General features: G+C 43.0%; 1 protein-coding gene across 1 annotated transcript in view; it reads right to left on the bottom strand.

The window, feature by feature from the left end:
- The window catches only part of LOC112222519 (cyclin-dependent kinase 14), a 223581-nt gene extending 211783 nt beyond the window's left edge, over positions 1 to 11798 (bottom strand). Inside the window, exons 1-2 of the mRNA XM_042304826.1 lie at positions 11340 to 11798; positions 4214 to 4245 (exon numbers count right to left, since the gene is read on the bottom strand). Of these exons, the coding sequence (XP_042160760.1) occupies positions 4214 to 4245; positions 11340 to 11433 (126 nt within the window). The 5' untranslated portion in view covers positions 11434 to 11798. The remainder of the gene's footprint in view (positions 1 to 4213; positions 4246 to 11339) is intronic.
- Positions 11799 to 12792: the final 994 nt, after the last annotated feature.

The raw sequence follows: 12792 nt of genomic DNA on the forward strand, positions 1-12792 counted from the left end.
TTTCCAAACCTTCCATAACAAAGCCATCTCCTACAGAGAGATGAACCTGGGGAAGAGTCCCCTAAGCAAGCTGGTCCTGGGGCTCTGTTCACAAACACAAACAGACCCCACAGAGCCCCAGAACAGCAACACAATTAGACCAAATCAAATCATGAGAAAACAAAAAGATAATTACTTGACACATTGGAAAGAATTAACAAAAAACAGAGCAAACTAGAATGCTATTTGGCCCTAAACAGAGAGTACAGAGTAGCAAAATACCTAACCATTGTGACTGACCTAAACCTAAGGAAAGCTTTAACTATGTACAGACTCAGTGAGCATAGCCTTGCTATTATTGAGAAAGGCCGCCTTAGGCAGACCTGGCTCTCAAGAGAAGACAGGCTATGTGCACACTGCCCACAAAATGAGATGGAAACTGAGCTGCACTTCCTAACCTACTGCCAAATGTATGACCATATTAGAGATACATATTTCCCTCAGAATACTCAGATCCACAAAGAATTAGAAAACAAACCCATTTTTGATAAACTCCCATATCCTTTGGGTGAAATACCACAGTGTGCCATCACAGCAGCAAGATTTGCAACCTGTTGCCACAAGGGCAACCAGTTAGGAACAAACACCATTGTAAATACAACCCATATTTATGTGTATTTATTTTCCCTTTTGTACTTTAATAATTTGCACATAATATGACATTTGTAATGTCTTTATTCTTTTGGAACTTTTGTGAGTGTAATGTTTACTGTAGATTGTTATTATTATTTTTTTTAAATTAACTTTTGATTATTATTTAGCACACTTGCTTTGGCAATGTAAACATATGTTTTCCATGCCAATAAAGTCCTTAAATAGAATTGAATTGAGAGAGAGAGAGAGAGAGAGAGAGAGAGAGAGAGAGAGAGAGAGAAAGAGCTTAGTCAGAGCCAGGGGCGGGCTTAGTGATTTGGAGGCCCCCGTCAGAGGCCAGTCTGTTTTACCTTTTAATGTGCCATGAACACAACCAGTCATGTTTTTATCTGATTGTCAAATAATCACTTCAAAAGTAGGTTACCTTCACACGTTCATCCAAAACAATTCCAGCATCCGAACAGTGCACTGTGCACCCGCCAACTTTCCTTCAATTCAATAGAGGCTGAAACTATCTCACCGGCGAAAGCATCCGAGCGAGCGAAACAGCGCCCCTCTGTCTTACTATATGTAGCCCATGTATCTGATGCTGTCTGGCCAAAAAGAGTATGACATGCCAGACAGCATCAGATAAATGGGCTACACATACTGTACATGTCCTCTGCTTAGATGATGATGGCAGTTTCATCAGCAGCACCTGCCTTTTTACTGAAGAAATGTGTATTGTATCCTCTTAGAGTCCGAGGACAAAGGGCTGGGTCGAGAACCAGTCTTCCCTAAATAGCAAAATGGGGTGGAGACCAGATGTAAATCAGTGACGCCTCGCTACACGTTAAATCAATCAAATGCCTTGCTTGGGGGAGCTCCAATAGTGCTCACTAAATTAGTGTTGTAGGTGCAACCGTGCATGGTGAAGATGGCCAGGAAATCGCTGATTGAAATCTCCATCAATAAACAGTATGTTGATGTATTTGGATTGTGTAATGAGCACACTTCTGACAAAACGGTTTCTGCAATTTTCTGCAATGTTGCAAACGAGCATACGGACCAACTCTCTCCAAAATGTGTCCTATCCAGTCAGAAAACAGTGCCGAACATAACACCTGGCACCAACGGGCCTGTGGGCAAGGGTTCTTGAAAAGTAAGATCCAATCAAAATATTGCCGCTGGGAGCCAACATTCAAACTGTTTTTGCAATACAAAATTCTCCACTCAGCGATACGATTTTGGAGGTGTGGCAACGTGAGACTACTACTAAGCTAACATATGGAATAGTTTTAAGATGCTCATACCAAGGATGACTTAGATATTTGATTTAGAATTTTAGGTTACAAAAATATTAATTGATGACGTGGAAATGCCCTATTCATTTCCATTCATATTTCGCCCCGGTAACAAGTTACCTAATTTGACGAACACTGCTGTAGCTCTGCCACCTTCTGCCGACATCGGTGGATATCTCTATCTTATACACAGATTATGATGGGGATTTATTTATTGCTTTGAGCGGAGCATGGGGGGGGGAGAAATTATTAGAATATTATTTAAAAAATGTATGGCCAGCTCTTGAGGTCCATTGATGATGTGAGGCCTGAGGCAATTGCCTCTTCTGCCTAATAGTAAGTCCACCAGTGGTCAGAGGAAGGTTAGAGTTCTGCTTCTCTATACAAAAGCATGGAAAGGAGATGCGCATTATGAACTGAGAGGTGGCCACAGCAGTGGTAGGGAGAGAGGGACAAGGAGAAAGAGAGAGAGAGAGAGAGAGAGAGAGAGAGAGAGAGAGAGAGAGAGAGAGAGAGAGAGAGAGAGAGAGAGCGCAGCAGGGAGTAATTGCCCATCACTCTTATAATCTGTGTAGGGATAGGCAAGAATACAGGGACATGTGAGGAGGGGACATCCCCAGAGATTTAACAGAGGTAGAAAAACAGCTAATCGTGGCTCTTCCCTTGTGTGCATCAGTTGTGCTGGGCTACACTACACAGCTTCTAAAATCTTTCCTTTCTTCCATCCTCAACCCCAGGACGTGGCTGCTCACATTAAACAATGATTCCCTAGTTGATCCTGCCCTGCGTTTCTCGGTTGTCGTGGGGGAAAAATGCTGACACGCAAACAGTGAGCTGCTTTGTAAGTGTGCACATTATTATGGGCAGAACATTTTTTTTAAATCTGGAGGCGCAGAATATGGATTTATTATGAAATAGGAACGATAATATGAAATTATATTTTTGGTTTCTGTCATGGTAGGACGCAGATGTAATATTGGTGGAGTTTGTTTTGCATGGCCCGGTGCCCCGGGTGGGTGAAGATTTCACTTAAAGACCAATGGAATGAGGAAACTGCACACATCTGGGGCACATAAAAGGAACTTGCACATTGAATGCAGCCAGGTTCTCTCCACAGCTCCACCAATCTGTCCTCCATCACCTCGGTCCACACGGTGTGTGTAGTTGTTACTTTCCTCTTTGCCATCATTGTTTTGGTCTCACATGTTGAGTGCTCATTGGCTATTAGCAGCATTCCTTGCCCAATCGCGTTGTAGCACTGCTCATACTACAAGATGCACAACCTAAATGTGTCCCAAAAACTTTCAGGACATCCGACAGGGATCTGGAGAATGGAACAGCCATCGTCAGTCCTGACGTATTGATCCTAGCCCAAGTTCATAGGGTTTCACCCCGATCATGAAAATGTGTCTAGGATGGCAAAAAACATGGGGAATTCATGGCATAATTGTGTAGTGGAGCCCGGCATTAGTTTCAGCCTCCATTTGCAAAGCTGTTCAGTTAGTTAATGCAATCCCTGCTTTGTCTGTACCATCACTGCCTTCATAAGCTGAACAGATAAGGTTATCATTAACCAAAGCAAGATCAGCAAACATTCACACTGGCTGCTGTCTCCTCAGTCTCTCTACACCTTGTGTACTTGAATTTCCAACTGGAAAAGGGAAAGGCTTAGAGACCACAGGAGTTAAGCCTTATCTTTCACCAAGAACATCTCTTTAGATACCAATCTAAAGCACCGCATTGAGGGCTTGGGGGAGAAAAAAAAAATCGATGTTACTTCAACTCAAAAGAGCAAGCAAGCAGAATTTCCCTGCCAACGCATTTAACATTTACATCCTAGTGTCTACGGCCTTATCGGCTTCCTCATCAACACACGCTCGCATGCAAACACACTCAAGCACACGCACACACACACACACACACACACACACACGCATTGTTATACTTGGGAAAACATTCGCTAATACTTTCATCATTCTGATGTTCGTTTCTCTGTCCACAGAATGTGTCTGGTTGGCTTCCTAGTGACAAACACTGGCCCAGAGGACTGGAACTACTGAGATGATAGGACAGCCCTGATGCAGTACACATGAGCACATTACAAACCCTATCTAATGTCCGTTCATAGAAATAAACTACTGAACTGCATACAGTATCACCACAGTATTGTCTGTCTATGAATTCAATCCATGATACCACACAATAAACACAATAGATATTACCATCAAATATTGTTGTATTGCACTGAAAAAATGGGCCAATCATTTCACCAGCTGTTTCACTGGTTTTGAACTCACCTCATCAAAGCCACTGTCCTCTTTCTTGAAAGCTGAAAATAGAGAAAAGAAGAAAATCAGGCTCACATTGACTTCTTCTGAACAGGGAACAAAAACAGTGCCTACAACCAGTGTGCACTCACTTATAACCCACACACACACACGTACAGTACGCACACACACACTTATAACCCACACACACACGTACGCACACACACAGCCATGTAATTGTGTCCTGATTTCCTATTCGTGGGATAAAGATTCATTATGCTTCCTTCATTAAGGTAGACACTCAGGCAGACAGTCTGAGGTCAATCAACATGATCCGACACTGGCAGCGTTCAGACGAAGAGTTTGTTTGTGCTTTATCAGACAGACCTTTCAGACACTGCATCATCTTTAGTAAACTAGTGAAAGGCTGGGAACACACCTGGGATCACTTCAAATTCTATTTGAAATCTTTAAATATACTTTAGCTGTGCGTGATTGATCTTGCCTGGCGCAACGGAACCAATAGATTAGTCCCAAAAGAGGCCTCCCGGGCGGCGCAGTGGTCTAGGGCACTGCATCGCAGTGCTAGCTGTGCCATCAGAGACTCTGGGTTCGCGCCCAGGCTCTGTCGCAGCCGGCCGCGACCGGGAGGTCCGTGGGGCGACGCACAATTCGCCTAGCGTCGTCCGGGTTAGGGAGGGTTTGGCCGGTAAGGATATCCTTGTCTCATCGTGCAGTAGCGACTCCTGTGGCGTGCTGGGCGCAGTGCACGCACCAGGTCGCCAGGTGCACAGTGTTTCCTCCGACACATTGGTGCGGCTGGCTTCCATGTTGGATGCGCGCTGTGTTAAGAAGCAGTGCGGGTTGGGTTGTGTTTCGGAGGACGCATGGCTTTTGACCTTCGTCTCTCCTGAGCCCTTACGGGAGTTGAAGCGATGAGACAAGATAGTAACTACTAACAATTGGATACCACGAAATTGGGGAGAAAGGGGGGTAAAATAAATCAAATTAAAAATGAAAAAGAATAGTCCCAAAAGTGCACACCCCACCCAAAGGTGGCTTAAGCAAACGCTGTAAGTAATTTTGAAAGATTTCAAATAATATTTGAACCCAGGTGTGGCAGGGAGAGAGCAACACAACACTAGAAGCCCATTGGTGTGACTGAGGAGCTCTCGTCTTCTCTCGCCACTATAACTATAATCACAGGAAGTCATAGCGATTGCATTGGACAGCAATATCCTTCGTATTTATGAAAAGGAAGGTAAACAATGCTGTGTTGCCGGTGTGATTGTTTCCTCCTAGACAGCTAGATGTACTGTATGGTACATTCAGTGCCAACCAGATCTTATCTTCAGCATTGTTTTTAACTGTGAAAGACAAACCAATCCACATTGCCTGGGAGGAGTGCTGAAAAATGCTTTTTGGAAACATAGCCTAATAAATATCTCTTTAATTACAAATGTCTCATAATGATCTCAATAATTATCTGATTTTAGGGTATCACAACTAATCTGACACAATGAGACAGGGGAAGTTACAGATGGGAGTAACAGTATTTTGTTTGGCATTGATGTGAAATGACTTATTCATTTCAATGGCATTGTTTTGAGGAAGAGTCATCTAGACGCGGAGCCATAATATTGCGTCTTTCTCATCAGAGAACAGTGACACAGTAGGATCATTACAACTGCAGTAAATGGGAGTCAATACACAAGACATTGTTATTTAGTTCGAACACTCATTCACATACAAGTCTGATATATTGAACAATTCCAACACAGAACTAAACATGGACTCGTATTCAAGAACATAAATATAAAATACTATACAGTTGAAGTCGGAGGTTTACATACATCTAAGCCAAATACAGTACATTTACGTTCTGACCTTTATTTCCTCTGTTTTGTATTTATTTAGTATGGTCAGGGCGTGAGTTGGGGTGGGCAGTCTATGTTTGTTTTTCTATGATTTGGGGATTTGTATGTTTCGGCCTAGTATGGTTCTCAATCAGAGGCAGGTGTCATAAGTTGTCTCTGATTGAGAATCATACTTAGGTAGCCTGGGTTTCACTGTTTGTTTTTGGGTGATTGTCTATGTTGATTGCTTGTGTCAGCACAGTTCTCATTAGCTTCACGGTCGTTATTTTGTTTATTGTTTTGTATAGTGTGTTTCAGTGTTCAGTGTGTTCTTTATTAAATTTCATTATGAACACATACCACGCCGCATTTTGGTCCTCCGATCCTTCTCGCCTCTCCTCTTCAGATGAAGAGCCGTGACACTCAGTTTCACAATTCCTGATATTTAATCCTAGTAAAAATTCCCTGTTTTAGGTCAGTTTGGATCACCACTTTATTTTATCAATGTGAAATTTCAGAATAATAGTAGAGAGAATTATTTATTTCAGCTTTTATTTCTTTCATCACATCCTCAGTGGGTCTCTAGGAGACAGAACGTGTCTCCTTCCTGAGCGGTATGACGGCTACGTGGTCCCATGGTGTTTATACTTGCGTACTATTGTTTGTACAGATGAACGTGGTACCTTCAGGCATTTGGAAATTGCTCCCATGGATGAACCAGACTTGTGGAGGTCTTGGCTGATTTCTTTTGATTTTCCCATGATGTCAAGCAAAGAGGCACAGAGTTTGAAGGTAGGCCTTGAAATACATCCACAGGTACACAAGTTGTTTAAAGGCATTCCCCAACTGGAGGCCCAAGGGGGATTTTTTTTTTTATAATAAAATAATATGGTTATTATTATAATTATTGGACATAAAAGACAGCTCCAATTGATTATAATTTGAGAAATAGTTTCCAAAGTATTCCCACGCATAATACAGAGATTTACAGTGTATGCGATCGTGAGCAAATGTAAGCAAGGTTTGAAATGATTATGTTACAGTAAATTTTGTGACGTGTGCTCCCTCTCTGGCCTCCAGGTCCCCATACTGCACACCTGTCACCATTGTTACACGCATCAGTGCATAATGAAATTGCCTCACCAAAGGGAAGCATCAGGGAGTGTTTAATTTGAAAAATAATTGTGTTGGAGGTGATGTCAGGTCCAGGTGTCAGAACCAGAGCTACCTGGGAGGCCTCAGCTGGTTTGACGGGTTCCCCTGCCTCAGCTGGCTCGACGAGTTTCCATACCTCAGCGGGATCGACAGGCTACCATGCCTCAGTTGGCTCGACAGGCTACCATGCCTCAGCTGGCTCGAGGGGCTACCATGCCTCAGCTGGCTTGACAGGCTCCCATGCCTCAGCTGGCTCAACAGGCTCCCATGCCTCAGCTGGTTCGACAGGCTACCATGCCTCTGCTGGCTCAGCTGGCTCAACAGGCTCCCATGCCTCAGCTGGCTTGACAGGATCCCATGCCTCAGCTGGCTCGACAGGCTACCATGCCTCAGCTGGCTTGACAGGCTACCATGCCTCAGCTGGTTGACAGGCTACCATGCCTCAGCTGGTTGACAGGCTACCATGCCTCAGCTGGCTTCGACAGGCTACCATGCCTCAGCTGGTTGACAGGCTCCATGCCTCAGCTGGCTCATGCCTCAGGCTCCCATGCCTCAGCTGGTTCGACAGGCTCCCATGCCTCTGCTGGCTCAGCTGGCTCAACAGGCTCCAATGCCTCAGCTGGTTGACAGGCTACCATGCTGCCTCAGCTGGCTCAACAGGCTACCATGCCTCAGCTGGCTTGACAGGATCCCATGCCTCAGCTGGCTCAGCTGGCTGGCTTGACAGGATCCCATGCCTCAGCTGGCTTGACAGGCTCCCATGCCTCAGCTGGCTCGACAGGCTACCATGCCTCAGGTGGCTCGACAGGCTCCCATGCCTCAGCTGGCTCAACAGGCTCCCATGCCTCAGCTGGCCAACAGGCTACCATTCCTCAGCTGGCTCGACAGGCTACCATTCCTCAGCTGGCTCGACAGGCTACCATGCCTCAGCTGGCTCGACAGGCTTCCATGCCTCAGCGGGTTCGACCGGCTCCCATGCCTCAGCGGGTTCAATAGGCTCCCATGCCTCAGCTGGGTGAACAGGTTCCCGTGCCTCGACCGAGGCACCTGGGGAGGTCTCAGCCGGCTCATCAGGCTCTCATGCGACCGGTCCGCTCCTGATCCCCAGGATCGTTCCTCGTTGGTGTCCTGCTGCTGGAGCCGAACGCGCTGGGGAGGGGGTACTGTCACGTGTGCTCCCTCTCTGGCCTCTAGGTCACCAGGCTGCTCATTATGGCGCACACCTGTCACCATCGTTATGCGCATCGGCGCATAATGACACTCACCTGGACTCCATCACTTCCTTGATTACCTGCCCTATATTTGTCACTCCCTTTGGTTCATTCCCTATATCTGTCTCTCCCATTGGTTCCTTCCCTATATCTGTCTCTCCCATTGGTTCCTTCCCCAGGTGTCATTGTTTCTGTTTCAGTTTCATGTCTGTGCGTTGTTTGTGTTTCTTGTTTTGTATTATGTTTTCATTTATTTATTAAATGATTCACTCCCTGAAATTGTTCCCGACTCTCGGTGCACACGTTACAAATTTGCAGTCTACAAATGATTTGTAATTATGAATCTAGTTGAATCTAGCTGAATCTAGTTGATGATCCCTGAAGTAGGCCAACTGTCTCATCCCAGCTAACCTCAGCTAAGGTCAGAAGGCTGCATTGTCATAGCGATGTACTGGAAATACACAGTAACAGTTAAAAGACAAGGATAGAGTTGTGAGTTTGTAGATCCTACAGTAAATGACCTTAGCACAGTTAGCAATTGACATGCAAGATGGTAGCATAGCCTGGAATAGCCTACAAAATGGGGCCCACATCAAATTCCCAACTCCATTTAGCATGATATGTTACATTTCGTAGGATATGTATTAACTTGAGGATGTCCATCACCCATGTCTTAAGATATGTTATGAATTACAATTTATATAATATATTACGAATTTGGAAAACATACAATGTTACAAATTAGCAAAACATATGAAATGGTATGAATTCTGGCTAGGTAGCTAACGTTAACTTGTTGGAAAAAAGTAGCTGGGTTAGGGATTAAGGTTAGGGTTAAGTTTAAGAGTTAGGTTACAGGATTAAGGTTAGGGTTAACTAAAAGGGTTAAGGTTAGTTTTAGAGTTAGGGGAAGGGTTAGCTAACATGTTAAGAAGCTGCAAAGTAGCTAAAAAGTTGTAAGTAGCTGCAATGTTGCTAATTAGCTCAAATTCTAAAGTTGTCCGTGATGAGATTCGAACTCGCAACCTTTCACCCGACCAACCAGCCTACCTTCGTTTTTTTGCCTTAAGTAACAATATGTCTTGTGTAACCATATCAAAGGTAACATAATGGTCTAACTGGGGGTCCCGGATTTACGTTTACTATGTTACGTCTAGTCTATGAGACCAGGCTGAACTATGATGTGACATTGAGTGTGAGCGTATTACAGTTTTTCTCAATTACTAAAACAAAATTTCTGAAACCTTGCTCCATTTCCTGAAAACATTAAACACAAAACCTCATCTTCAAGCACTATTTACATAACCTCTGACTCTTCTTGCAAAATGAAACATTTGCCTCAAAACAGTTTGACCTGTGTTCAAAATCAAACACTGCTCTCAAATCATAAACAAAGTGATCAAAATGATATACACTCTCAAGCAGTCAGTAAACAATACACCGAAAAATAGAAAACACATTGTTCAAAACATACAATTCTCAGGGAGAAGTACATTTTTAATCTAAAAAAATATTCATATTTTTCTGTCATTGTCTTTTGATGAACGAAAACATGTTCTATCATAGTGGCTCAAAATGTATCAGAAATTACTACTCTGCTTTGCTCTTTGCAATTTTGTTTTTTGCTCTTTTTTGTTCTGTTTGCTCTCTGAACTGGCTTATTTGTTTGTGTCGCATCATTTGAAACAGGTTAAATCAATTTTGAGTGGTTGTGTTCAATCAATGACATATGTTCTCTATTTGTATTTGATTGTTGCCACTTATGTTTACCAGTATGGATGACATGTGCATTAGAGTGCAGGATGTGTTTTGAGAATGAGAATGTGTTTAGAGTTTTGCTGAAAAGTCTAAGTGAGATCTGCAAATTGTGTTTTACCATGTGAAATGGTTTAAGGTATTTAAAACAGACTGCATAATTAGCTAAATGAGTCCAGGCAACTGAGAATATTGTTCAGCCAATGGGTTTTAGTGTTTTAGCAATTGAGAAAAACTGTATTAGGACATGTATGGAAATAATAATATCTACTGGTATATAGTATAGTAAGCATTATGACTTGGTTACAAGAAGCCCAACTTCTCTAACTATACTAGATGTAATGCTCTTTGTTAAACCATCCGTGAAACACAGACAGAGAGTGAGTGATCAATCAATGCCAAAATAGTGCGGTGCACCACGTTGATGGCTGATGCAGATATCAGCAGCAACAGTGACCAATATGGACAAGGACTATCCATGCAGCAGAAAAGTCAATGCCGACCTTTTTTCATGCAGCCTCATATTCGACCCATATTGGTAAATGTTCCCTCTTCTTGTTGTATATGATCAGTTCATTTGTGGGGAGAGAATATATAACAGTCGTCTACATAGGGAGTGATATTTGGTGAGCCTTTAATGCACCAAACCGTATAGACCAACACGGGATGAGAGAGAGAAGAGAGAGAGGGGCAGTGTGTGTACCTGCTTAGATGCCTGAGTTTACTCACGCAGGCCATTTGGATAGCAAGCTCCTTCCAGTTGTACAATAAGCACATCGGCAAATCCCTGATGTTTTATACGGCAGTAATGATAACACTCAACATAAACTACCCATTTACAATATTCACATAGTTAATATCATAGCCATGTATTTAGAATGCACTTTTTCTAATGTCATTCACGGTTACAGTGTAACAATGTGTTGAATTGCAGCAACACAATGACAGTTATTGCCATAATGCATCATCGTAATGTCGTAAAAGTGATTGCCACCAGTGTGAATGCCACCGCATGTAAAGATTTTTCGTAATAGTGAAATTCCGCTATCGTCCCGACTAGTTGGAGTGGACATTATTAGAATAGTTCCCTAGGCTACAGCGCCGTTTTCCATAACCGTTAACTGCGATAGGCTATGCATTGTTGCACTATAACCGCTACAGTAGGGGTAGGCTACTCACCTATACGACTGAAGCTCTCTGACAAAGTTCTTCGCAACTTTTTCATTTTGCCGATTTTTTCAGCAGGTTTCGAAACTGGCATCAGGTCACACATCTTGACGGTTGGACTGCAGCAGACAGTGGTCTTCACAAAACGAGAGGAGCGCAGGGTTCAAACCAAGGGGTTCTCCGTTCTACTACGATGTCAAGAAACAGGAAACGTTTATGCTAACGCTTTTGTTTTCAAAAACACATTGGTGTATTCTTCTCAGGTTTTCTTTGTGTCCAACGACATTTCTAAAGTCGGAATTTTCCACAAGATGCCAAGTATGAAGCTGTAAAATAAAACATGGGCTGGCTGATATTCTCTGTTTTCTCCCTGAAACTGAACGGGTTGTTGAGTTCTTTCTTTCTCACTCAGTCTCTCTCTCACTCTCTGCTCTGCTCCCCTGCAAATCTGGATGTCATTTTTGGGATTCTCTCTCTCCCGTCTGCGAGAGGGAAGAAAAAAACATACTCCAGCAGAGCTACAAACCCCGCCCAGGATGCACAACGATTGGCCAAATAAGAACAGGGGATTCTGTCATTTGTCATTGATCTATCAATCATGCTTTAGTGCCGCTCGAATACAAAAACTATATAACCATTTAAGTGCGCAGGGTTCATAGCCAGAGAGTCCGCTGTTCAGATAAAAGTAACTCACAACAAGTGAAAGTGTGATGGTCTACTATACTGTGGCATTTAGTCTACCACAAGTAGTTTGGCTATTGTTGACATATCAAAAATATATCTTAGCCAATGATGCAAATAACCTAATAATAACAATAACATCAAATACGATCATGAATGTCTTCCAAATATCCTTTGTTTTAAAATATTATTGGATTATTTGATAATTCCATTGTAGTGTTGGGTGTTGTGAAGGGATGTTTAGGAAGTAAGTCCTAGTAGGAAACCGTTTATTGGAACTTTATGCAACAACAAAAAAAGGTTTTATCACAGTCTCTAATGCTTTCTGAGAGGTGTCTAACTTGATATGAGGCCTACACCTGTTAATATAATTTCGCTTAATTTTCATTACCAATTTACATTATGAGTCAGAGGACATTACCCGTCAGCCACATACAGTATGCGCACTAAGCGCATTTGGCATCTCCAAATGGTTGGCTACACATGGAGTCATACATTTATTGGATTAAGCAAACGCACAGATGCCAGTTTACATTTAATATATTTCTGCATCAACTTCAAAGACAACTGCTTTCCCCACCTAGTCTCCCTTGGTGGTGCAAATCTCCACCGAGGACCTTGAGCGCGCAACAGCAACACACGAGCAGCTGCCTCAGCAGAGCCTTGGCACAGAAGTGTCGGGAACAGTCTATTCAACACTGGAGAGTAAAACTTGAAACAAAGCTGAGTTCAAACTTACAATAATGTCAGCGAATGCTAGTGTATAACAGCTGTATTCTCGGAT

This window comes from Oncorhynchus tshawytscha, linkage group LG23, assembly GCF_018296145.1.
Source record: "Oncorhynchus tshawytscha isolate Ot180627B linkage group LG23, Otsh_v2.0, whole genome shotgun sequence".
Classification (NCBI taxonomy): Eukaryota; Metazoa; Chordata; class Actinopteri; order Salmoniformes; family Salmonidae; genus Oncorhynchus; species Oncorhynchus tshawytscha.